This window comes from Rhinoraja longicauda, chromosome 23, assembly GCF_053455715.1.
Source record: "Rhinoraja longicauda isolate Sanriku21f chromosome 23, sRhiLon1.1, whole genome shotgun sequence".
In the NCBI taxonomy this organism is placed as follows: Eukaryota; Metazoa; Chordata; class Chondrichthyes; order Rajiformes; family Arhynchobatidae; genus Rhinoraja; species Rhinoraja longicauda.
In genome coordinates this window covers 31,689,744-31,717,325 of record NC_135975.1, presented here as the reverse complement: position 1 = coordinate 31,717,325, position 27,582 = coordinate 31,689,744, and the positions used below count along the sequence as shown (strand labels likewise).

General features: G+C 49.7%; 1 protein-coding gene across 5 annotated transcripts in view; it reads left to right on the top strand.

Moving 5' to 3' along the window:
• Nucleotides 1-12,080, top strand: part of sox5 (SRY-box transcription factor 5) — a 278,595-nt gene extending 266,515 nt beyond the window's left edge. For all 5 annotated transcript variants that reach the window (XM_078420000.1, XM_078420002.1, XM_078419999.1 and 2 more), the window contains 2 exons: nt 5,781-5,997; nt 10,317-12,080. In XM_078420000.1, coding sequence (XP_078276126.1) covers nt 5,781-5,997; nt 10,317-10,632 — 533 coding nt within the window. In that variant the 3' untranslated portion in view covers nt 10,633-12,080. The remainder of the gene's footprint in view (nt 1-5,780; nt 5,998-10,316) is intronic.
• The last annotated feature ends 15,502 nt before the right edge of the window (nt 12,081-27,582 follow it).

The window sequence follows — 27,582 nt, the reverse complement described above, 5'->3', positions numbered from 1 at the left end:
CATCTCCGGAGAGAAGGAACGGGTGACGTTTCTGGTCGGGTCTGAAGAAGGGCCTCGACTTGAAATGTCACCCATTCCTTCTCTCCAGAGATGCTGCCTGTCCTGCTGAGTTACTCCAGCATTTTGTGTCCATCTCCGATTTAAACCTGCATCTGCAGTTCTTTCCTACACATTTAGTGTACAGGTGTACTAAGGTCGGCGCTGACTCGGTGGGACGAAGGGCCTGTTTCCATGTTGTATCTCTAAACATAGCAAATAGGTGCAGGAGTAGGCCATTCGGCCCTTCGAGCCAGCATCGCCATTCAATATGATCATGGCTGATCATCCAAAATCAATCACAATCACAATCGTACTTTATTAGCCAAGTATGTTTTGCAACATACGAGGAACCTCATTTGCCATACAGTCATAATAATAAAAAGCAACAGGATGCACAAAATCAATTTTAACATGAACATCCACCACAGTGACTCCTCCACATTCCTCACTGTGATGGAAGGTGAAAAAAAGTTCAATCTCTTCCCTTCTTTGTCCTCCAGCGGTCGGGGGCCTCGAACCTTCCGTTGACGTGACGATCTTGACTCCCGTAGCCGGCCATGGACCTTCCTCGTCGGGGCGATCAAGCTCCTGCATCGGGGAATCTCAGCTCCCCCTGAGCCAGGCGATCTGCCCCGGGTCGGGACCGGTCGAACCTCGTGCAGCTTGGAGCTCCCGACCGGTCTCAACCCGAGACTGCGAACTCCTCGATGTTTAAGTCTGCAGGCCGCGTTGGAGCGTCGATCCCAGGCAAGGGATCGCACGCTCAGATGGAAAGTCCACAGCCCCACGGTGGGGCTCAAAGCCAGTCCCAGGCAAGGCCTCCAGCTCCAGCAGAGCGACCCCGATCTGGCTTTGTCCCCATATCCCTTGATTTTCCCCATAATCCCATAAACGAAACTAAGCTAAGCTAAACCTTTTTCTTTGGGAAGGAAAGTCGGTGTTGAATCATTGGTTTGGTTGCTGTGTTATTTTGTGGGTGTGTGACAGGGTCAAACAAAGGGCTGACTGTTGTAACTCTGGCAGTGTGGATGGTAGGGCGGAGTACCCTCTGCATTTACAAGGTCTGGCCCTCAACCATCGAGATCGTCAGAGGCTCCGATCTCAACAAGGCCCAGGCGTGCTGTGCTGCCTCCAAGCATCCTCTGAAGTCTAAACACCAACACCGAGTGCTGCTCATGATGCCGCCAGGGAATAACTTGGTGCCAGCCGCCCTCCATTCCTCTGATCACAGTTCATACGTTGCAGGAGCAGAGTTAGGCCATTCGGCCCATCGTCTACTCCGCCGTTCAATCGTGGCCGACCTATCTCTCCCTCTCAACCCCATTCTCCTGCCTTCTCCCCATAACCTCTGACACTTCAAAATCTGTCTATCTCTGCTTTAAAAATACCCTTTGACAGCCTCTACAGCCTTCTGGGCAATAAATTCCATAGATTCATCTCCCTCTGACAACAAATTCCTCCCCATATCGTTTCTAAAGGGACGTCCTTTTATTCTATGGCCTCCGGTCCTAGACTCTCCCACTAGTGGAAACATCCTCTCCACATCCACTCTATCCAGGCCTTTCACTATTCAGTAACTTTCAATGAGGTTCCCCCCTCATCCTTCTAAACTCCAGCGATCACCCATGCACTAGATCCATGCATTCCCAGTTTCACGTCCTACAAATTCGGAGCAATTTACAGAAGCCAATTAATTAATAACCCGCACATCTTTGGAGTGTGGGGGGAAACAGGAGCACCTGCAAGAAACCCACGTGGTCACGGGGAGAACGCGCAAACTCCGTACAGACAACACCTGTAGTCGGGATAGAACCTGAGGCTCTGGCGCTGCAAGGCAGCAATTTACAAGGAGATTCACAAAATCACGCCATCAAATCTTCCGTCATCCCAGAGCGCCAACTGCCATGAAACAAGACAAAATACATCATCAACTCGCTGAATTCCAATAAACTTTGCAACCAATATTCCCTTTACCCGAGGACGATAAGGGAATGGAATATGTTACCGCCCAACACACGTTGCCCCTCCCAATGTTCGGTCATTTAGAAAGGGGATTGGGCAACTAGATCGCCTCAACTTGGTCAAAAGGACCCACTTCAAAATTTAATCACTACTCTACTCACTCCGACCTGCGCGAGATAATTGAGGTGTTTGTGCAGTAATCAACCAGAACCAGAACTCTACCACTGCGCCACCGTGCCGCCCTTCTCTCTTTAAGCCTCTAGTTTTATCCTCGAAGATATTAGACACAAAAGTGCTGGAGTAATTCAGTGTGTCAGGCAGCATCTCCGGAGGATAAGGACGGGTGACGTTTTCGGTCGGGGCCCTTCTTCAGACTGAAAATAGGGGGCTGGGGGCGGAAGAGCTGGAGGTGAGAAAAGATGGGGGCAAATCAGGGGCCGGCAGCAAATGACCTCATGACCTCGGGCAGGGTGGTGCCCTGGTAGGCCCATTGTTGGCTGGGGAAGGTGTGATCGCAAGATGGATTCAGTGCAGTGAACTGTGGGACTGGTTAAACAACTAGGGTGGAGGAGGGGAGTGTAAGAGAAGTTACTTAGAATTAGAGAAGTCTACGTTCATACAACTGAACGCAGTGTAAGCGACTCGAGCAAAACCCCTCCACCCTTGGAGAAAGATAGCAAGCGTCCTCTTTATCCACAGCCCTCCTGATCAAGAGCTGCGTGAATAGGGCGGCACGGTGGGGCAGCGGTAGAGTTGCTGCCTCACAGCGCCAGAGACCCGGGTTCCATCCCGACTACGGGTGCTGCCTGTACCGGGGTTGTACGTTCTCCCCATGACCTGCGTGGGTTTTCTCCGGGTTCCCTGGTTTCCCCCCACATTCTAAAGACGTACAGGTATGGAGGTTAACTGAGGACAAAAGGTCAAAAGTGATAGGAGTAGAATTAAGCCATTCGGCCCATCAGGTCTACCCCGCCATTCAATCACGGCTGATCTATCTCTCCCTCCTGACCCCATTCTCCTGCCTTCTCCCCATAACCCCTGACACCCGTACTAATCAAGAATCTATTTATCTCTGATATTATAAGAAAATAACTGCAGATGCTGGTACAAATCGATTTATTCACAAAATGCTGGAGTAACTCAGCAGGTCAGGCAGCATCTCGGGAGAGAAGGAATGGGTGACGTTTCGGGTCAAGAAGAAGGGTCTCGACCCGAAACGTCACCCATTCCTTCTCTCCCGAGATGCTGCCTGACCTGCTGAGTTACTCCAACATTTTGTGAATAAATATGCCTGATATTGGCTTGGTATAAATGTAAATTGTCCCTAGTGTGTTTAGGGTAGCGTTAGTTTGCGGGGATCGCTGGTTGGCGTGGACTCAGTGGGCCGAAGGGCCTGTTTCCGTGCTGTATCTCTAAACTGAACTAAACACTTGATGTGCCGCCCTGAGTCCTCTCTCTCCCTGTCTTACATTTTGTGGCAGCAGAGTGCAGGGTCCGGGTTGCTGTGCCTTCGAAGGGGCGGTGGGTTGGCGTGTGCCAGCTGCTCGGTGCCATGCTTGCGTCACGCCATGAGGCTTGGCTGGCAGCCGCCGACAGAGCAGCCTGCCGCTCGGAATCTGTTGATTGCACCCAGTGTGCCACCTGCTCCCACCTCCTCAGTGCAATGGCAGGGTGTCACCAGCAACACTTCCTTCCAGCTCACCCTTGGCTGCCCTGGTGCCATGCTGGAGTCAGCATCGAGTGGCTAACCCTTCACAACTCCACGCCGTCACATCCCCTCTACCGCTCCCAACAGTAACTCCCCCGCATGCCCACCGCGTCAGCCAACTGAACCATCCTAGAACTTAGAAACATAGAACAATAGGTGCAGGAGGAGGCCGTTCGGCCCCTTCGAGCCAGCGTCGCCATTCAATATTATCATGGCTGATCATCCAGAATCAGTACCCCGTTCCTGCTTTTTCCCCATATCATCATATCATATCATATCATATATATACAGCACGGAAACAGGCCTTTTCGGCCCACCAAGTCCGCGCCGCCTTGATTCCCTTGATTCCCCTTGATTCCTTTAGCCCTAAGAGCTAAATCTAACTCTCTCTTGAAAACATCCAGTGAATTGGCCTCCACTGCCTTCTGTGGCAGAGAATTTCACAGATTCACAACTCTCTGGGTGAAAAAGTTTTTCCTCATCTCAGTCCTAAATAGCCTACCCCTTATTCTTAAAACTGTGACCCTTGGTTCTGGACTGCCCCAACATCGGGAACATTTTTCCTGCATCAAGCCTGTCCAATCCTTTAAGGATTTTATATGTTTCTATAAGATCCCCTCTCATCCTTCTAAATGCCAGTGAATATAAGCCCAGTCGACACATTCTTTCATTCTTGCACTAAACCTTATTCCCTCTATCCCGTTTCTGTACACTGTGGACGGCTCGATTGTCTTTCCGCTGACTGATTAGCACGCAACAAAAGCTTTTCATCGTATTTGGTACACGTGATGCTAAACTAAAGTGAACTAAGCTAGTCCCGGGGCAAATTTGTAGAGCATCCTTAGTCATGCAAAGTTCATCATGGTTTGATGCTGAGATAGGGTTGTGCTTCATGTTGTACAGGGTGGTTCAAGAATCTGCTGGATGATGGGAGGAAGCTGTTCTTGAATCTGGAGGTCACGGGTGGCAGGCTAATCCCTTCACCCTTGGAGAAAAGAGTCGTGGTCACTTCCTTTACTCCCCATCCTGACCCTTAGACGACAGGCCAATCCCACCGCACCTGACCATGAGATGGGCCAATCCCTCCACACCTGATCACGGAATGGACCAATCCCTCCACACCTGACCACGAGATGGGCCAATCCCTCCACACCTGACCATTAGATGGGCCAATTCCTCCACAACTGACCACAAGATGGGCCAATCCCTCCACACCTGACCATGAAATGGACCAATCCCTCCACACCTGACCACGAGATGGGCCAATCCCTCCACAGCTGACCACGAGATGGGCCAATCCCACCACACCTGACCATGGACCAATCCCTCCACACCTGACCATGAAATGGACCAATCGCTCCACACCTGACCATGGACCAATCCCTCCACACCTGACCATGAAATGGACCAATCCCTCCACACCTGACCATGGACCAATCCCTCCACACCTGACCATGAGATGGGCCAATCCCACCACACCTGACCATGAGATGGACCAATCCCTCCACACCTGACCACGAGATGGGCCAATCCCTCCACACCTGACCACGAGATGGGCCAATCCCTCCACACCTGACCATGTGGACAGCCCAATCCCTTCACACCTATACAATCCCCTCAGTCACAAGGGGGAGACTTGATAGAAGTATATAAAATTATGAGTGGCGTAGATAGGGTAGACATTCAAATCCTTTTTCACCCAGGGTGGAAATGCTCGACACTAGAGGGCCTAGCTGTAAGGTGAGAGGGGGAAAGTTTAGAAGTGGTTGGTGCCTGATAAAAAGAAGTGGCAAAGGTTAGAGGTGGTCAAAGGTGATGGGTCGGATGAACCTTTCCATGAGCGACAGATGGTGTGGCAATGTCCAGCTGACTGGCACATTGTGTGGCATCTGCGCCAGGCCCATCCTTCGCAACACCGGGGACAGGTAGAACCTCAGCAGGTAGTGGCACTCGGTACCCACGTGCCTTGGCTCCACGCTCCGCCTGATGCAGCCGCACACGAAGAGATGCCCAACGCCGTGGCTCTGTCTTTGCAGTGACCCTTCATTTCCAATGTCTTGCTCCTCCGCAGGCTCTCGTTGGAAGTCCATGACGAACCTGGAGAAGCAGCCGTACTACGAGGAGCAGGCCCGACTCAGCAAGCAGCACCTGGAGAGGTACCCCGACTACAAGTACAAACCCCGGCCAAAGCGCACCTGCGTGGTGGACGGCAAGAAGCTGAGGATCGGTGAATACAAAGCCCTGATGCGCAACCGGCGCCAGGAAATGCGGCAGTTTTTCACTGTTGGGTAAGGAGGTTCTCCGCTCAGTTCTTAGAACATTCTTAGGGCAGCACGGTGGCGCGGCGGCAGAGACAACGGGATCAATGCTGACCACGGGTGTTTGTCTGCACAGAGTTTGTACGTTCTCCCCCTGACCTGCGTGGGTTTTCTCCGAGATCGACGGTTTCCACCCACGTTCCAAAGACGTTCAGGTTTGTAGGTTAATTGGCTTGGTGCAAGTGTAAATTGTCCCGAGTTTGTGTAGGATAGTGTTGGTGTGTGGGGATCGCTGGTCGGCGCGGACTCGGTGGGCCGAAGGGCCTGTTTTCGCACCGTATCTCTAAACTAAACTAAACTAAACTAAACATAGCACAATACGACACAAGAACAGGCCCTTTGGCCCACAATGCATTTGTGGAAATATTTTTTTACATTTGCAAATCAAGTTTTTAACTTTTTATAGAGGTGCCTGTACCCCATTGTGGCGCGTCTCGCCACAAAAAATACACTGCCTGTACCTGACAGTCAATCTCAGTCTTGAGAATATCTCCACGGACAATTGGGTCGAGAATTGCAGAGATTCTCCAACCTCTTGGATGAGAAAAGTTTAGAGGGATACGAGCCAAACATGGGTAGGTGGGACTATAGCATTGTAGTTGGCATGGGCAAGTTGGGCTGAAGGACCTTTGAGTTTTTATTTGACTTTTGGAGATACAGCACGGAAACAGGCCTTTCGGCCCATGGAGAGCGTGCCGACCAGCGATCACCCTCTACCCCGGCACGATCCTACACACTAGGGACAATTTTACAATTTTTTCCGAAGCCAACTAGCCTACAAACCTGTACGTCTTTGGAGTGTGGGAGGAAACCGGAGCACCCGAAGAAAACCCACTTGGTCATAGGGAGAACGTACAAACTCAGTACAGACAGCACCCGTGGTCAGGATCGAACCCGGGTCTCTGGCGCCTTTAAGCAGCAACTCTACCGCCGTGCCACCATTTCTTCAGACAATTGGGAAGAAGAGTCTTGACCTGAAACATCGTCTCTCCATGTTCTCAGGAGATGCTGCCTGACCCGCCGAGTTACTCCAGCACTATGTGTCTTTTTTTGTAAACCAGCACCTGCAGTCCCTTGTGGCCTCTGTTTACCACCTGCCCTTGGCTATCATTGATAAGGTATTGCGTAGGAAGGAACTGCAGGTGTTGGTTTAAACCAAAGATAGACACAAAAAGCTGGAGTAACTCAGCGGTTCAGGCAGCATCTCTGGAGAAAAGGAATAGGTGACGTTTCGGGTCGAGGCCCTTCTTCAGACTGAGAATTGAGGGAGGGGGAAATGAGAGATACAGACGGTGATATATAAAGAGATATAGAACAAATTAATGAAAGATATGCAAAAAAAGTAACGATGATCAAGGACCATTGTTAGCTGTGGGCTAGGTGATAGCAGACAGTGAAACTCAACAGAATGACGGTGAAAGAGGGTGGGGGAGGGACGGAGAGAGAGGGGATGCGAGGGTCACTTTAAGTTAGAGAAGTCAATGTTCATACCGCTGGGGTGTAAGCTGCCCAAGCGAAATATGAGGTGCTGTTCCTCCAATTTGCGCTGGGCCTCACAAGACAATGGAGGAGGCCCAGGACAGAAAGGTCAGTGTGGGAATGGGAAGATGAGGTATTGAGTCGTAACCTGTACGAATGGGAATTTGGCCCAGAAACAAAGAATGAGTTTGCGCCGTTCTCCCCGTGACCACGTGAGTTTCTTGCAGGTGCTCCTGTTTCCTCCCACATTCCAAAGATGTGCGGGTTATTAATTAATTGGCTTGTGTAAATTGCTCCTAATTTGTAGGACGTGAAACTGGGAATACATAGATCTAGTGCACGGGTCGGCATGGACCTGGTGGGTCGAAGGGCCAGTTGCACAGAAACGATAGTAACATAGAAAATAGGCGCAGGAGTAGGCCATTCGGCCCTTCGAGCCAGCACCCGTCATTCGATATGATCATGGCTGATCATCCAAAGTTAGTACCCCGTTCCGGCTTTGCCTCACCCATATCCCTTGATTCCCTTAGCCCGAAGAGCTAATCCCAGGCCCGGAAGAGGAAATTGGAGAATAATGGTGTCTCCAAGCAGTCATTGCCTTTTGTTCAAGTTGGTAGAAACCATCCCTCTTGGAAATGGCTTTGTACCGCAGAAGCTGAAGGCAGCGACAGCTCTTGCAGTGACTCACTGCAAGGACACTGCTGGCTGATTGAACGAAAGTGCTGCCAATGTTCACAATTAACCGAGACCCATCTGCCTTTCATGCTGATTACCTGACGGTATCATCCACTGACCTTACACATTTCCTTTTATAATACAGATATTTGCCTCAGCGTACATCCCAATTGCTGGTGAACAAAATACAGATGGGGGGAGGGGATATCTTGGCTTGCGTTATCAATAATTGAGTTTTTGTCAACATTTCGGAGAGAAGGGATTGGAAAGTTTGGGCCAATTCATTATTTTGCTGGTACTGACAGCAAGAAAGTCTCCAGTGGATTCCTTCCGAGTTGTGCATGCAACACCACATTGTGGTTCTCCAGCTTTCTAATTCAATTATGAATCGTAGCATATGGTTATGATCTGGAATCCATTTACCCGGTAACAGATTCAGTCCTAACTTTCGAAAAGGAAGTTGAAAATACACTTGACAAGGAGAAATTTCAAGGGACTGGGGGGAAACGAACCAAAAACGGGTCCATCGACGAAGCAACACCCATCGTGGGCTTAAGGTTTATGTGAGGGAAGGAACCGCAGATGCTGGTTTACACCGAAGATAGAGACAAAAAAGGTGGAGCAAAGTGGGCCGATGGGGGCCTGTTTCCGCACTGTGTCTCCAAACCAAAGTAAACCCGAATAAGAGGACCTACCTTTAGAATGGAGATGACGAGGAATCTCTTTAGCCAGAGGGCGGTGAATCTGTGGAATTCTTTGTCACAATGGGGGCGGCACGGTGGCGCAGTGGTCGAGTTGCGGCCTTCCTGCGCTGGAGACCCCGGTTCGATCCTCTGTATGGAGTTTGTACGTTCTCCCTGTGACTGCGTGGGTTTTTCCCCGTGTGCTCCGGTTTCCTCCCACACTCCAAAGACGTGCAGGTTTGTAGGTTAATTGGCTTTGGTAAAAGTTGTAAATTGTCCCGGGGGTTTGGGATAGTGCCAGTGTATGGAGATCGCTGGTCGGCGCGGACTCGGTGCTGCAAAGGGCGTGTTTCTGTATGTCTAAACCAGTGCTTCTTAAACTCATTCACCCTTGAGTCTTTATCACAAAATGTCATTCACCCTCGACTAAATCTTCTTATGTTTTTTGATAATTTCTGTCTAATTCTCCGTTGAGTATAATTGAGTATAATTTTATATACATTAAGTCATTCACACATCATACACATCATGCACCCCTCTTGTTTCATTCACCCTTGGGTGAACCATTCACCAGTTTAAGAAGCACTGCTCTAAACTAAACTAAACTGAGATGGCTGTTTAGGTATTTTTAAAGCAGAGAATCACTTGTTCTTGATTAGTAAAAGGTTACGGGGAGAAAGTAGGAGAATGGGGTTGAGAGGGAAAAATAGATCAGCCACGATTGAATGGCAAAGTAGACTCGATGGGCCGAATGGCCTAATTCTGTTCCTATGTCTTATGGTCTTCTAATTTCATAAGTGATAGAAGTGATAGAAGCAGAATTAGGCCAGTCGGCCCATCGAGTTTACTCCGCCATTCAATCATGGTCTATCCCTCCCGCTCAACCCCATTCTCCTGCCTTCTCCCCATAACCCCTGACACCCGTACTAATCAAGAATTTACCAGTCTCTGCCTTAACAATATCCATTGACTTGGCCTCCACAGCCCTCTGTGGCAATGAATTCCACAGATTCACCACCCTGGTCTCACGGTGTTAAGATCTTCCGCCTATCTCCATATCAGTGGAGGTTTAGTTTAGTTTAGAGAAACAGGCCCTTCGAGTCACCGAGTCTGCACCGACCAATGATCCCCACACATTAACACTACCCCGCACACACGAGGGACAATTTACAATTATACCGAACCAATTAAACTACAAACCTGTACATCTTTGGAGTGTGGGGGGAATCCGAAGATCTCGGAGAAAACCCACACAGGTCACGGGGAGAACGTACAAACTCCGTACAGACGGGCACCCGCTGTCGGGATCAGACCCGGGCCCCGGGCGCTGTGAGGCGTCGACTCTACCGCCGTGCCGCCACTCCGAGAAAAAGATGGATGTTGATGTTGGAAGGGGTTGGGGGGTTCGCACAGTCACGGTTTGTAAGTGTGTTTGTGTGTTGGTGTTGGCAGGCAGCAAGGCCAGATCCCCATTGCCACGGCGGGCGTGGTGTACCCTGGAGCCATGGGCATGGCGGGCATGCCCTCTCCCCGCCTGCCCTCCGAGCACTCGAGCATGTCCAGCAGCCCCGAGCCCAGCATGCCCGTCATCCAGAGCACTTACAGCCTCAAGTCGGAGGAGGGCCGCGGCCGGGAGGAGCTGAGGGCGGGGGCGGTGAACGGCGGCGGCGGAGTCTTCGACGAGTACGAGGACGAGGACGAGGACGACCCCGAACCGGACTACGGCAGCGAGGACGAGAACCACGTGGCGCAGTCCCACGCTGACTGAGCCTGAGCGGGCAAGGCCCCGGCGGCGGCCAACATCCCAGTCAACGTCGGCCCGACCCACGCACGCGGGGGTGGGGGGGGGAGCGTCCCATCCCACCAGAGCCAAGCACATGGTGACTCTCCGATACACTGACTGTTATTTAAAACTATTTAGTCTTAATAAACAAGATATAGTCAGAGCTCTACTGACTAATAGACATCGGCCTATGTACAGGCATGGGAAAAAATGATAAGCTATGGGTAAACGGATGGCAGTAAAGTCAGCTGCTATTCCTAAGCACTGCGCTCTTACCCTCCTGAGCTTTGTCTAACCTGTCGTTCTAGAAGATTCTATAAAATTCTCACTCAGGTACAAAGTGCCAACAAGTGGCTTGTGAATGTGTTTTGTTTATTTTGTGCCACAATAAAAGGTGTTTTTTTTTTTCTTTTCGTTTTGTTCTTGTTTTTTTGGATGGATTAAGGAAAAACTCATGTTTTTTTGTTGTTGCTCTCAAGTTACCTTTGCTTCAAAGGAATCTATTTTCTTGAATCTTGAGATACCGTTGCACCATCATTCGAGTACTTGTGTGTGCGCGTGCGTGCGTGTGTGTGTATGCGTGTGTGTTTCTTTCTCATTGCACACCATTTCAAAACGCAACTCCGAGTAAGTGCCAAAATTTGTAACTTTTTGGAATTAGTTCTTGCATTTTCCAGCAGTCCTTTCAGCTCGGGATGTTGTTGGGTCTTAAGACAATCCTGAACATCTTGCCACACCAGCAGCTGTAGGAGATGGCAGTGGCAGCTCTCAGGTGAAAGAGGGGAAAGCTGAAAGCGTGAGAAACCTTGTAATGATGTGAATTCTGCGCTTGTGTGTGCGCGCATGTGTGTGTGTGCACGTGCATTGTGTGTGTGTGTGTGTGTGTGTACGCGTGTGTGTGTGCGTGCGTGTGTGTGTGTATATGCACACATGTGAACATTCTGTGTGTGTGGGTGCGTGTGCATTCTGTGTGTGCGTATGCATGTGTGCACACATGTGCATTCTGTGTGTGTGTGTGCGCGTGTGCATTCTGTGTGTGCGTATGCATGTGTGCGCACGTGTGCATTCTGTGTTTGTGTGTGTGTGTGTGTGTACATTCTGTGTGATTTGGTGAGTGAGAGATGGAAGGATAGCTGGAGATAGAGAGAGAGATAGAGAGAGAGATAGAGAGAAAAAGAGAGAGAGGAGAGAGAGAGAGAGAGAGAGAGAGAGAGAGAGAGGGGGGGGTCTTACGGTACTTTATAGGGTGTCAGAGGTAGTGACAGCAAAGAGCGCGGATGTCCACAATATCCCTCCCCACTCCCTTTGCCCTGAAAACTGCCATCCCTCCTCCCGCTTCCTCAGCAAGGCAATCACTCTTTTCACACTTTTTTAAAAAATCCGAGATCGTAGCACTTAAATATAAAAGAAATTCCAACCAACATACGCTTAAGTTTGGGGTGTGGGTGGGGGTGGGGGGGGGGGGGGGTGGGTGGAGGGTGAGGTGGAGTGGGGGGGGAGGGACGGCGATTGAATGAACTAACCCAGAAGCAAAGCCTGTATCTGAACGCGTTCACCTCATTTGAAGGTGGGCGCTGAGGTGGGCTTTTGCTTGGTTTGTGAGATGGTGCGATACCTCCAGTGGATTTTTGGGTGTCTGAATTTCAATCCCCATCCATCCCGAAATACAATTTTTGGATAAGTGAAATTAAAATGGCTTTGTTCTTATAGGTGGATTAGCTGGACATATACTGCATGTCAGTGTTTAATTTGTAATTTTTGACTGTATTTTTCAATTTTAACTGCCTCTTAATAGTGTACAATGATGATCAGCTATTCCCGCAGCTAGTAAGTTATGTCTAATTTATTTTTTCCATTCTAACTAATTGATTCTCAATGCAGCATTGTGTAGCTGTAGATATTTAAGCCTGGTATTTTAGCTATAAGGTTTTTTCTTTTTATGTTCTTCAAGTCCTAGTGATGTCATGTTATAATGTGTATTCAGCAGGCGTGAAAATATTTCGACTGTTTGTTTCGACCGAAATGAGACCATTTTCTCATAATCTCATTTCCTATTTAATTGTCATGGTCATTTAGAACTGATTCGCTAAAGCACTCTGTAACTGAAAAAGATAAGAAAAAAAAAAAAATCCAGAAAAAAAAACCCCAAGTGTTTTATATCACTTTATGTAAAATGTGAAACCAGTTTTTCGTTTTATTTTCCCTCGACTGTGTGAACAAATTTCTGACTCTTGTGAGACTTCAAGTCCCGCGTAAGTGGACTCCCAACACCAGTACATTTTTTTGGCTCCCTGTTTATTTATGTGACTCTGGACTGCAAGAGTACTTTGTTTTAGCTCCAGTAAGGTTTCACCATGACTTTTACTTCATGGCTGAGAACCGTTTCTGATTTACATCCCAACAATGAAAACTGTGTCCGAGATTCTCCCCTCTTTTATTTGTAATTTTTGCCCTTTAATTTTTACCCCATTTTGTTTTTATGGTTTTGTTTTTGTTTTTTTGTTTCGTTCAGAGTTCTCGTCTCACTGACATTTTGCATTCTGTATTTCCTTATCTCAGACTACTCAATTCTTATGATGCTGTACTGTTTTTTTTTAAAAGAAAATGTATTTATTGGCCATGAATGGCTCTAAAATTTATTAGACACAGATTGTGTTCAGGAAGACAATCAAATCGAGTGGAGCTCAAAACAAAGTAAACTGAATCTACCACCTCACTTGAAATTTAAAGAAAGATATGTAAATATAACATAGAATTATAGATTTATATTTTGTTCATAACATAGTGTAATATAAGTTGTATATTTTCATGTTTTTTGTTTATGTTATCATTCATGCCACAATAAAAGTCAGAGTACCTGTACTCTGGAAAAATGGACACGTGTTAATGGTATCTGCTTCTGCGCTCTGCCTGAAGATTGGAAGACACAGGCCCTTCGAGTCCACGCCAACCGTCGATCGCCCGTTCGCACTAGTTCCATGTTATCCCCAATTGTCACATCCGCTCCCTACGCACTGGGGGGCAATTTTACAGAGGCCAACTCACCTACCACATCGCACGTCTTTGGGATGTGGGAGGAAACCCACGCGGTCACAGAGAGAACGCGCAAACTCCGCGCGCACAGACGAGCGCCCGAGGTCAGGATCGAACCTGGGTCTCTGGCGCACCAGCTGCACCAGAAACACAACCAAGATGCCTCACGGTAACATTCACAATCCGTGCCCTGGTGTGAGTTCTGGTGAGCGGGCACAAGGGCAACACATTACTCATGCTGATTGTCAGACTGACCACCACCTAATCCACTCTGTTATCTCCATCACTTTGACCCCAGAACAAGGACAATTGACCCCTCAGAGAGAAACAATGGCGCCCATTTAGTGCGAGAGGTGGGCTGGCGGTCGAAACTGCATCTTATCTGAAAATTATAAAGGCCACCTATCTACTGCACATCTATCTGCCCGAAGGCAGTTCACAGGCATAGGGCAGTACAGCACAGGAACAGGCCATTCAGCCCACAATGTTTGTGCCAACCATGATGCCAAGTTAAACTAATCTCATCTGCCTGCATATCTGTCTCCATATCCCTCCATTCCCTGAACTACCATGGGCCTATCTAGAAGCTTCTAAAGGGCCACTGTTGGATCTGCCTCAACCACCACCCCTGGCAATGCGATCCAGGCCCCCACCACTCTCTGTGTAAAAATACTGGCTCTGCCTCTATTAAAGGCTCTCTCCATTAAACGTTCCCCCTCTCACCTCAGCTATGTCCTCCAGTGTTGGACAGATCCACCCTGGAGAGAAAGGTTCTGACTGTCTACCCAATCTATGCCTCTCATCATTTTATACACTTCTACACAAGCCTCCCCTCAAACTCTTGACGATCCAGAGAAAACAATCAAAGATTCCCCAACCTCTCCTTGTAGCTGAAACACTCTAATCCAGACAGAATTCTGGTAAACCTTCTCTGCGCCCTCCCAGTACATATGAGATCAATCTACAGTCTCGTAACAAATGGTAAGTAAAGTCGCGACCGGTAGCCGGTTAGAAATGTTGCCGCAGATTTGATGGCTACTTGCGGATAATCTGTCCTCTGATCTCCAATAGGGGGCAGCAGGGTGGCACAGCGGTAGAGTTGCTGCCTAACAGCGCCTTAGGCCCGGGTTCGATCCTGACTACAAGTGCTTGTTCTCCCCGTGACCTGCGTGGGTTTTCTCCGGGTGCTCCGGTTTCCTCCCACACTACAAAGACGTGCAGGTTTCTCAGCTAATTGGCTTGGTGTAATTGTAAATTGTCCCTGGTGTGTGTAGGATAGTGTTAGTGTGCGGGAATCGCTGGTTGGCGAAGAGCTCAGTGGGCTGAAGGGCCTGTTTCCGTGCTGTATCTCTAAACGAAAATAAACTAAATTAAATGATATTCCGGGATGAAGAATTTGAATCATTTAGTACCCATAAGCTTATCTACAAACATGTTCTCCAGGGATAGACACAAAATGCTGGAGTAACTTAGCAGGTCAGGCAGCATCTCTGGAGAGAAGGAATGGGCGACGTTTCAGGTCGAGACCCTTCTTCAGACCGGTCCAATCTGTGAAAGGGTCTCCCATGCCGTCTCACCACAGATGCTGCCTGTCCCGCTGAGTTACTTCAGCATTTCGTGTCTATAGAGTCATAGAATGATACAGCGTGGAAACAGGACCTTCGGCCCAACTTGCCCACACCGGCCAACATGTTCCAGCTACACCAGTCCCACCTGCCTGCCTAATATCCCTCTAAACCTGTCCTATCCATGTGCCTGTCTAACTGCTTCTTAAGTGTTGGGATAGTCCCTGCCTCAACTACCTCCTCAGGCAGCTTGTTCCATACATCCACCACCCTTTGTGTGAGAAAGTTACCCCTCAGATTCCTATTAAATCTTTTCCCCTTCACCTTAAACCTATGTCCTCTGGTCCTCGATTCACCTACTCTGGGCAAGAGACTCTGTCCATCTATCCAATCTATTCCTCTCATGGTCTTTTACACCTCTATAAGATCACCTCTCATCCTCCTGTGCTTCAAGGAATAAGAGTCCCAGCCCACTGAACCTCTGCCTAGAGCTCATACCCTCTCGTCCTGGCAACATCCTCGGAAATCTTCTCTGCATCCTTTCCAGCTTGACAACATCAAAATCTATCTTCGGTTTAAACCAGCATCGGCAGTTCCTTCCTACACATGTTGTTCAGGGATGCTGCATGACCTGCTGTAGGTCAGGCAGCATCCCTGGAGAACAAGTGAGTTGCCTAAGCACTTTGTGTCCTTTTGTGTAGGAAAACAACTGCAGATGCTGGTACAAATCGAAGGCATCACAAAATGCTGGAGTAACTCAGCAAGTCAGGCAGCATCTAGGAGAGAGGGAGTGGGTGACGTTTCGGGTCGAGACCCTTCCTCAGACTTCCACAGTCTGAGGAAGGGTTTTGACCGGAAATGTCACCCATTCCCTCTCTCCTAGATGCTGCCTGACCTGCTGAGTTACTCCAGCATTTTGTGTCCTTTTGTGAATCATCTCCCATCTTGGGCCGATCTGACTTGGTCCACTGCAGGATTGGTACATGATTTGTAATCATGTGTTGTCTTTCCGCTGACTGGTTAGCACGCAACAAAAGCTTTTCATTGCACCTCGGTACACGTGACAATAAACTAAACTCAACACTGCCCACTTTAACCCATTTGCCTTGACCCATTAGCTCTTTACTGACCAGCACAACAAGAGTCAAGAGTGTTTATGTACAATGAAGTTCTTACTTGCAGTAGCACAGCAGGTCTGCAAACACAGTACTAATAGATAACATAACCAACATAAAAATCCAATAAATTATACTTATTGAATTTTTATGTTATATTAAAACAACATATTTATATTATATTTAAAAATTAATATATTAGTGCAAAGAAACCCCCAAAGTTACTAGTGCAACCAAGACAGTTTGTAGTTTAGTTAGTATTTGTAGTGTTTAAGAGCCTATTAGATGTTGGGAAAAAGCAGTGTCTGAACCTGGAGGTCATGGTTTTTAGGTGAAATGAGAGTGTGGCCAGGGTGGTGTGGGTCAGTGAGAGTGTGGCCAGGGTGGTGTGGGTCAGTGAGAGTGTGGCCAGGGGGGTGTGGGTCAGTGAGAGTGTGGCCAGGGTGGTGTGGGTCAGTGAGAGTGTGGCCAGGGTGGTGTGGGTCAGTGAGAGTGTGGCCAGGGTGGTGTGGGTCAGTGAGAGTGTGGCCAGGGTGGTGTGGGTCAGTGAGAGTGTGGCCAGGGTGGTGTGGGTCAGTGAGAGTGTGGCCAGGGTGGTGTGGGTCAGTGAGAGTGTGGCCAGGGTGGTGTGGGTCAGTGAGAGTGTGGCCAGGGTGGTGTGGGTCAGTGAGAGTGTGGCCAGGGTGGTGTGGGTCAGTGAGAGTGTGGCCAGGGTGGTGTGGGTCAGTGAGAGTGTGGCCAGGGTGGTGTGGGTCAGTGAGAGTGTGGCCAGGGTGGTGTGGGTCAGTGAGAGTGTGGGGGGGGGGGGGTGTGGGTCAGTGAGAGTGTGGCCAGGGTGGTGTGGGTCAGTGAGAGTGTGGCCAGGGTGGTGTGGGTCAGTGAGAGTGTGGCCAGGGTGGTGTGGGTCAGTGAGAGTGTGGCCAGGGTGGTGTGGGTCAGTGAGAGTGTGGGGGGGGGGGGGTGTGGGTCAGTGAGAGTGTGGCCAGGGTGGTGTGGGTCAGAGAGAGCATAGCCAGGGTGGTGTGGGTCAGTGAGAGTGTGGGGGGGGGGGGGTGTGGGTCAGTGAGAGTGTGGCCAGGGTGGTGTGGGTCAGTGAGAGTGTGGCCAGGGTGGTGTGGGTCAGTGAGAGTGTGGCCAGGGTGGTGTGGGTCAGTGAGAGTGTGGCCAGGGTGGTGTGGGTCAGTGAGAGCATGGCCAGGGTGGTGTGGGTCAGTGAGAGTGTGGCCAGGGTGGTGTGGGTCAGTGAGAGTGTGGCCAGGGTGGTGTGGGTCAGTGAGAGTGTGGCCAGGGTGGTGTGGGTCAGTGAGAGTGTGGCCAGGGTGGTGTGGGTCAGTGAGAGTGTGGCCAGGGTGCTGTGGGTCAGTGAGAGTGTGGCCAGGGTGGTGTGGGTCAGTGAGAGTGTGGCCAGGGTGGTGTGGGTCAGTGAGAGTGTGGCCAGGGTGGTGTGGGTCAGTGAGAGCGTGGCCAGGGTGGTGTTGGTCAGTGAGAGTGTGGCCAGGGTGGTGTGGGTCAGTGAGAGTGTGGCCAGGGTGGTGTGGGTCAGTGAGAGTGTGGCCAGGGTGGTGTGGGTCAGTGAGAGTGTGGCCAGGGTGGTGTGGGTCAGTGAGAGCGTGGCCAGGGTGGTGTGGGTCAGTGAGAGTGTGGCCAGGGTGGTGTGGGTCAGTGAGAGCATGGCCAGGGTGGTGTGGGTCAGTGAGAGTGTGGCCAGGGTGGTGTGGGTCAGTGAGAGTGTGGGTCAGTGAGAGTGTGGCCAGGGTGGTGTGGGTCAGTGAGAGTGTGGCCAGGGTGGTGTGGGTCAGTGAGAGTGTGGGCAGGGTGGTGTGGGTCAGTGAGAGTGTGGCCAGGGTGGTGTGGGTCAGTGAGAGTGTGGCCAGGGTGGTGTGGGTCAGTGAGAGTGTGGGTCAGTGAGAGTGTGGCCAGGGTGGTGTGGGTCAGTGAGAGTGTGGCCAGGGTGGTGTGGGTCAGTGAGAGTGTGGCCCAGGGTGGTGTGGGTCAGTGAGAGTGTGGCCAGGGTGGTGTGGGTCAGTGAGAGTGTGGCCAGGGTGGTGTGGGTCAGTGAGAGTGTGGCCAGGGTGGTGTGGGTCAGTGAGAGCATGGCCAGGGTGGTGTGGGTCAGTGAGAGTGTGGCCAGGGTGGTGTGGGTCAGTGAGAGCATGGCCAGGGTGGTGTGGGTCAGTGAGAGTGTGGCCAGGGTGGTGTGGGTCAGTGAGAGCATGGCCAGGGTGGTGTGGGTCAGTGAGAGTGTGGCCAGGGTGGTGTGGGTCAGTGAGAGTGTGGGGGGGGGGGGGTGTGGGTCAGTGAGAGTGTGGCCAGGGTGGTGTGAGTCAGTGAGAGTGTGGCCAGGGTGGTGTGGGTCTCTGATGAGGCTGGCTGCCTTTTTGAGGCAGTGACTCCTGTAGACCCCTTCGACGGTGGGGCAGTCAGTGCCCATACGTGTGGGAAGGAACTGCCGGGGAACTTGTTCTACATCTCCCTATATCACCCTTTCCCCTGACTCTCGGTCTGAAGAAAGCTCTCGACCCGAAAGATCTCGACCCCTATTCCTTTTCTCCAGAGATGCTGTCTGACCCGCTGAGTTACTCCAGTTTTTTTGTGTCTCATCTTAGGTCAGTACCCATGATGGACCGAGTCTTAAAGTCTTAGCACTTTTTGTGATCTCCTTTGTTCCACTTCCAAGCACTTTTGAACTAAGTAGTATAAGAAAATAACTGCAGATGCTGGTACAAATCGATTTATTCACAAAATGCTGGAGTAACTCAGCAGGTCAGGCAGCATCTCGGGAGAGAAGGAATAGGGGTCGAGATCTTTCGGGTCGAGAGCTTTCTTCAGACCGAGATTCAGGGGAAAGGGTGATATAGGGAGATGTGGAAAAAGTTCCCCTGCAGTACCTTCCCACACGTATGGGCACTGACCGCCCCACCGTCGAAGGGGTCTACAGGAGTCGCTGCCTCAAAAAGGCAGCCAGCCTCATCAGAGACCCACACCACCCTGGCCACGCTCTCACTGACCCACACCACCCTGGCCACACTCTCACTGACCCACACCTCCCGAGATGCTGCCTGACCTGCTGAGTTACTCCAGCATTTTGTGAATAAATCACTTTTGAACTAAGTTCCTCTATTGACCCTGCGCTAGTGAATTTGGCTCTTTGGTCAATATTCATTGATCATACGTGGAGTGGCTTTAATGTTGCACGCTGCACCTTTAATAACCACACTACAATATTCCGTCTGCTGGCAATTGGCACTGATACAAGCAGCAGTCGACACATTTCCCTTGACACCTTTTTAGCAGCAACTTGGCTCGAATTCCTGCTCAAGAGGCACAGTGATAATATTGGCACAGAAGACGGAAAATCCCAGACGTCCCCTTCCATGAAACCTTAGCACACATCCTTTACAGCTATTATCAAAGAAAGTGGGATAGGTCGACAAATTGAGGTGGAATCATCCAGATTTTTGCCTGTTTTAAATAAAGTGCATTTCCTTTGCATGCATCACGAGAGTCCGTTATTTAGCAGGGATCTTTCTCAGCTTGTTCATATAGGTTTAGGTTGAGGTTTATCATTGTCAGGTGTGCACGGTGGCGCAGGGGTAGAGTTGCTGCCTCACAGCACCTGAGATCCGGGTTCGATCCTGACTACGGGTGCTGTCTGTACAGAGTTTGTACGTTCTCCCCGTGACCTGCGAGGGTTTCCGCCAGGATCTCTGGTTTTCACCCACCCTCCAGGGACGTACAGGTTTGTAGGCTAATTGGCCTGGTAGAATTGTAAATTGGCCCTAATGTGTGTAGGATAGTGTTAATGTGCGGTGATCTCTGGTCGGCGCGGACTCGGTGGGCCGAAGGGCCTGTTTCTGCGCTGTACCTCTAGACTAAACTATACTACTGATGTACAGTGAAAAGCTTTGCTTTGCATGCTATCCAATCAGATCAGATAATATTATACATAAATACAATCAAGTCAAACTCACGTATAATAGGTAGAGCAAAGGGGAAGATACAGAGAGCAGAACACAGATTCAGCATTGTAGCGCATCAGTTCCATAGACAAAAGTCCAATGTCCACAATGGGGTAGAGGTGAATCGGACAGTGCCCTGGCTTGTGGAAGGGCCGTTCAGAAGCCTGATAACAGAGGGGAAGAAGCTGTTCCTGAGTCTGGTGGTGCACGCTTTCAAGCTTCTGTATCTTCCGCCAATCGGGAGCGGGTAGAGGAGGGAATGACCGGGGCGGGACAACACTTTGATTCAGTCGGCTGCTTTTCCGAGGCAGCGTGAAGTGTAGATGGAGTCAATGGTGGGGAGCGGGTCTGGGTGATGGACAGGGCTGCTGCATCTACCACTCTCTGCAATTTCTTGCAGTTTTGGACCGAGCTGTTCCCGAGCCAAGCTGTGATGCAAACCGACAGTAAGCTTTCTATGGCGCGTCTGTGGCAGTTTGTGAGAATCATTGGAGACAATGCCGAGTTTCCCCAGAAAGCAGAGGTGTGTTTTGTGCCTCCTTGGCCACAGCATCCATGTGGTTGGTTCACTTTGCTGGTGCAGTCTCTGATGGTCTTGTTTAGAAAGACAATGCCCATTTGGCTGAGATGCGGCATCTCGGTCGGCATGGACCAGTTGGGCTGAAGGGCTGGTTTCCTGTGCTCAATGACTTGATAACTGGCAGGTAAAATGGTAAGATAAGTTCAGAGATACAGCGTGGAAACAGGCCCTTCGGCCCACCGGGTCCGCGCCGACCAGCGATCCCCGCACATTATCACCCACCAGGGACAATTTTTACATTTGCCCAGCCAATTAACCTACAAACCTGCACGTCTTTGGAGTGTGGGAGGAAACCGAAGATCTTGGAGAAAACCCACGCAGGTCACGGGGAGAACGTACAAACCCCGTGCAGACAGCACCCGTAGACGGGATCGAACCCGGGCCTCTGCCGCTGCAATCGCTGTAAGGCAGCAACACTACCGCTGTGCCACCGCGACAAGGCCCACTGACTCCCAGGATCCATCCCCAGTACAGCATCTTTCAATTCAATTGACTTCTGGATGATCCTACATGGTCTTCAGCCACTATGATACACTCGTGTTATGTACACTGTCAGGGTTTATACACAGCAAGCTCCACACACAAGCAGCAACGGAAAGAGGCGACGTGCAGGAAGGAAGTGCAGATGCTGATTTACACCGAAGATGGACACAAAACGCTGGAGTAACTCAGCGGGTCAGGCAGCATCTCTGGAGAGAAGGAATGGGTGACGTTTGAGGTCGAGACCACGAACGGTGGATAATGTTTGTTTTAATTATTTCGATTCGTGTTTCAAAGTGGGTGTTTTAAATCGGAATTTGTGCCTCGTTGCTCTCGACCTGAACCCCGTCTCTCCATTCCTTCTCTCCTGAGATGCTGCCTGTCCCACTGAGTTACTCCAGCATTTTGGGTGTGCCTTGACCAGACAGAGGCAATTCGGCCCATAAAGGCCATGCTGGCTCCTTGTATGGCAGTCCATTCCTCCCGGCCTCTCCCCATACAAATGACTCAATTCTCAAGTGGCCAGCCAATTTCCTGCTTGACAGTCTTGCATGAACCAAAATGCCGTGGAATTGACTGTGACTCAACCCTTCCAGTTCTTGGGTCCAAGATGCCAATGTGCCCACAGATTACTAATGGTGAGACATCATGAACAGGCCACTACTTTCTTCCTGGCCTCCTCCGAGTTCTAAAACTGGCTGCCTAATAATGTTCAAGATTTAATAGGAACCCGAGGGGCGAACTGCCGGAGTTAGTAGTTGAGGCAGGTACCATCACAGCATTTAAAAGACATTTGGAAAGCTTTAGAGGGATGTGGGCCAGATGCAGGCAGGAGGGACTAGTGTAGATAGGGCATTATTGGTCGGCATTTAAAAGACACTTGGGCAAGTACTGGGATAGGAAAGGTTTTCGAAGGATATGCACCAAACGTGGGCAAATGCGACTGACAGGGCGGCCCGGTGGGGCAGCGGGTAGAGCAGCTGCCTTACAATGCCAGAGACCCGAGTTCGATCCTGACTACGGGTGCTGTCTGCATGGAGTTTGTACGTTCTCCTCATGACCTGCGTAGGTTTTCTCCGGGATCTCCAGTTTCCTCCCACGCTCCAAAGACGTACAGGTTTGTAGGTTATTTGGCTTGGTATCATTGTAAATTGTCCCGAGTGTGTGTAGGTGTTAGTGTGCGGGGATCGCTGGTCGGCGCGGACTCGGTGGGCCGAACAGCCTGTTTTGGGCATTAAACTTAATGCTTGGATGGGGAATCTCGGTCGGCATGGACAAGTTGGGCTGAAGTGCCTGTTTCCATACTGTATGGCTCTCCAACTTGAGCAGGTTTACAATCACAGGCATGTTCCCAGGAACAATTACAGGCATGTAACAAATTACAGCCAAACCCAAATCTTGAGACCGAGCACAAGTGTTTTAAAAACATAACCAGAGAGGCTGTGGTACAATGCACTAGACTCTTGTCACAAATATGCTCCGCGCTGGACTTTAGGGCTGTCTGTTTTAAAATAACACACCACAGAACATGAGTCGACAGTTTAAAAACAGACCAATGCCATTTTGTACATCGAGTCTCTGCAGAAACAACCAGTCTGACACCATCCCAATTTAATAACCGACAATTAAGGCATTAGATGGGCCCCACATAATGATGCATTGGGCACGGTTTGCCGTCATTCGAGGACAGACCGTGGTCGGTGACATCAGTCTCCTGCCCTGCAGTCATCTGATGTTTCTCCAGTGGAGACCATTTGTCCTACGACCTGGAATAACGGGATTGAGAGGCAACTCTCCCATCACTTGGAGACGCGAGGAACTGCAGGTGCTGGGGTTCTGGAGCAAAGCACAAAGTGCTGGGGTAACTCAGCAGGTCAGGCAGCTATAAGGAGGGATTGGGGGAAGGGGGGATGGGGGAAGAGGCAGGGGAGCCACCAAGAACAGAGAGAGGACCCCGATGGGTGGGGGGGTGGAGTTCTTCAGGAACAAAGAGGGGGCCCGGATGGGGAGGGGAGGGGGGGGACAGAGAACAACAAGGGACCCGGCCCAGAGTACAGTGAGAACAAAGGGGGACCCTGCTGGAAGGGGCCACCAAGAACAACGAGAGACTATCGGGACTATATTGAGTACTTTGAAACGATGTTGGCACCAGATATGTGGTGACTCTTTGCATACAATGTGTATTGTAAACAATTAAGTGCCATTGGATCATAGAGTCAACGAATTGAATCTGTGGAGTGGGTGGACAGACAGTGTTTCCTTCAGCCTGAAGATGGGTCCTGACTCAAAATGGCGTCCGTCCATTCCCTCCACAGATGCTGCCTGACTCGCTGAGTTCCTCCAGAGCTTTGTGTCTTTACCTGTGGAGTGGGTGGGCAGACAGTGTTTTCTTCAGTCTGGAGAAGGATCCTGACCCAAGACGTTGCCTGTCCATTCCCTCCACAGATAAAGGCAAAAGGGGCAGGTGTAACTCAGCGGGTCAGGCAGCAACCCTGGGCAACACGGATAAGTGACGTTTCGTGTCGGGTCCCTTCTTCAGACTCAATGGATGCTACCTGACAGGCTGAGTTCCTCTGGCACTTTGTGTTTTGCCCTTCCACTATTCGTATCTCCTCAGCTTATTAATTGCCTTCTTGTCCACGTGTTCGTAAGACACTGAACAATATCGGTATCCCACATAAGTTTAAAAGTTTACTGTACAGAAGTTTGAAAACACCAGTTTCAGAAATAGTTTCTTCCCAGCTGTATTCGGGCAACTCTACCATCCTCTCGCAAGCTGGAGTGCAATCATATCCTCCAATCGACCTCATTGGAGACCACCAAATTATCTTTAATGGAACTTTATCGAACTTCAATGTTATATCTTGCACTAAACGTTGTACCCTTTATCCTTTATCTGTGCATTGTGTATGGCTTGAGTGTATTCATGTATAATTTCGTTTAGAGATACAGCATGGAAAATGCCTCTTTGGCCCACCGGGACCAGCGATCCCACTAACACTATCCGACACACACGAGAGACAATTTATAATTTTTACCAAAGCCAATTAACCTACAAACCTGCACATCTTTGGAGTGTGGGAGAAAACCGAAGAGCCCGGAGAAATCCCACACAGGTCACGGGGGGAGCGTTCAAACTCCGTACAAACAGCACCCATAGTCAGGATCGAAATGGGGTCTCTGGTGCAGTAAGGCAGCAACTCTACCGCGCCTCCCCTAATAGTCTTCCCTATGAATGGAGAGCGTACAAGCGAAAGTTTTCCACTGTACCTCAGTACACGTGACAAGAATAATGAATAACTGCCCTAAACATCCCATATATTCAGTGGTCCGATAGTTGGAATTCATAACTTCTCTCTCCATCAACTGCCCCCATTGCTAATTGCTTCCCTGATGTGGCCAATTAGTGGGCAAAGGTTTTGCATTCGGAGATCTTTGATGAATATATTAGAAACATGTGCATCGGGATGGGTGGGTGGTGAGAGGAAAGAAACAGATTGGACGGGAAACTTCCTATGAAGCCCGCAAAAGCCCGGAAAAGAGTTTGAAAGTAAAAGCAATTAATTTTCGTTGTTGACTTAAACTACTGTTGATGGGTACTTCATTTCTTGATTTCTCCCTCCTATAAATAGATTAAGGGTCACATGAAAGTCAAGTTATTCTCATTTGTGCTTCCCTGCAGACAGATTTCCCATGACTGCTTATCCATCAGTTTTCTTTTAACGCAATTTCCCTCAAATTAATTTATCCCAGTCTCTGTTATCGCCCAACAGCCAAATTACTGCTCCCTGTTGCTTCCAGTTAACTCTTTCATTGTGCTTTTGGTGTAGCCACTGTGTTTCCCCAAGAGCACAAGAATAACTGATGCTGCCCCTATTTAGAGCAAAGACATTCCTTCAGATTGAGTTTAGCTCGTTTGAAGATAGACACAAAATGCTGGAGTAACATAGCGGGACAGGCTGCATCTCCGGAGAGAAGGGATGGGTGACGTTTCAGGTCGAGACACTTCTTCAGACCCGAAGCGTCACCCATTCCTTCTCTCCAGAGATGCTGCCTGTCCCGCTGAGTTACCCCAGCATTTTGTGTCTATCTTCAGTGTAAACCAGCATCTGCGTTTCCATCCGAGCTTTAGTTTATTTGAGTTTAATTAATTGTCCCGTGTACCGAGCTTTTGCTGCTTGCTAACCAGTCAGCGGAAAGGCAATATATGATTACAATCGAGCCGTCCACAGTGTGCAGATACGTGATTAAGAGAATAACGTTTAGTGCAAGGTAAAGTCCAGTATAGTCCGATCAAAGATAGTCCAAGGGTCTCTAATGAGATAGATAGTAGCTCAAGACTGCTCTCTTGTTTTTTAGTCGGATGATAACAGCTGGGAAGAAACTGTCCCTGAATCTGGGGGTGTGCATTTTCATGGCTCTGTAACTTTCACCTAATGGGAGAGGGGAGAAGAGGGAGCGGCCATGGTGAGACCTGTTGATAATGCAGGTGGCCTTGTCGAAGCAGCATGAAGTGTAAATGGAGTCAATGGAAGGGAATACCAAAGATCGCCTTGGCATCATAGGGAAACAGCTGCAACCCATCCAGGTAGGTAATCAACACTGCACACCGACCGGCTGGACACTTTATTACCCAATTACCCACAATTTTACAGCCCAAAATGGCCATCTCAGTTTAATCAAGTCAAGTCAAGTCCATTTTATTTGTATAGCACATTTAAAAACATCCCACGTTGACCAAAGTGCTGTACATCAGTTCAGATACTAAGAACGAACATACAATGGCACACAAACATAACAGCACATACATAAACAGTTCACAGCGCCCCCTCAGAGGGCCTCAAACGCTTTAGGGAGTAGAAATAGGTTTTGAAATAGGTTTTAATAATCCACATGGTGTTAATGCACGACATAAAACTCCTCTCAACCGTATCGAACAACAGTAAGCACAGCTGGTGGAGACGCTGCCTCATAGCGTTGAGACCCTGACGTCGGATGCCAACTGTGTGGAGTTTGCACGCTCTCCCTGTGATTGCGTGGGCTTACCCCGGGCGCTCCACTTTCCTCCCACATACGGGTTTGTGGGTTGATTGGCCCTCTGTAGAATTGCCCCGAGTGTGTTGGGTGTGGGTGAGAAAGCGGGATAACATAGACCCGGGGTGTTGTAGGGTGATCGATGGTCGTCGTGGGCTCAATGGCCCAAAGGCCTTGTTTCCGTAGATAGACACAAAAAGCTGGAGTAACTCAGCGGGTCAGGCAGGATCTCTGGAGAAAAGGAACAGGTGACGTTTCGGGACAGAACCCTTCTTCAGACCTATTCCATGCGGTATTCCTAAACTAAACTAAACTAAACCTAACTAAACCAAACTAAACTAAACTACAGAGCCTTCCCCCCAGAGTCTAACACACTTCCCTTTAAAAGAGAGCTGTATTAATTACTTTAATCAGACTTTATTGTACTGAGGTCTTCATTTCTGCCCAGGAAAATGTGTTTCCTTTGGATTTATTGGTGATATATGGACGTTATTTATTTGCTTGTCGGCAACTAGGCACCTCTGGCAAGGCCAGGATTGATTGCACATGTGAAGGGAGGGGGGGGGGGACACCTTCTTAAACTGCTGCTATCCTTCCGATGACTGTTCTCTCACTGTGCTGTTAGACTTTAGACTTTAGAGATCCAGCGCGGAAACAGGCCCTTCGGCCCGCTGAGTCCGCGCCGACCAGCGATCCCCGTGCACGAGCACTATCCTGCACACTGGGGACAATTTACAACGTTTTAGTTGAAGTCAATGAACCTACAATCGTGCACGTCTTTGGAGTGTGGGAGGAAACCGGAGCATCCGGAGAAAATGCAAGCGGTCACGGGGAGAACGTGCAAACACCGTACGGACAGCAACGGGCGGCACGGTGGCGCAGCGGTAGAGTTGCTGCCTTACAGCGCTTGCAGCGCCCAAGACCCAGGTTCGATCCCGGCTATGGGTGCTGCCTGTGCGGAGTTTGTACGTTCTCCCCGTGACCTGCGTGGGTTTTCTCTGAGATCTTCAGTTTCCTCCCACACTCCAAAGACGGAGGTTAATTGGCTTGGTGTCTGTGTAAATCGTCCCTAGTGGGTGTATGGTAGTGTTAATGTGCAGGGATCGCTGGTCGGTGCGGACTCGGTGGGCCGAAGGGCCTGTTTCCGTGCTGTATCTCTAAACTAAACT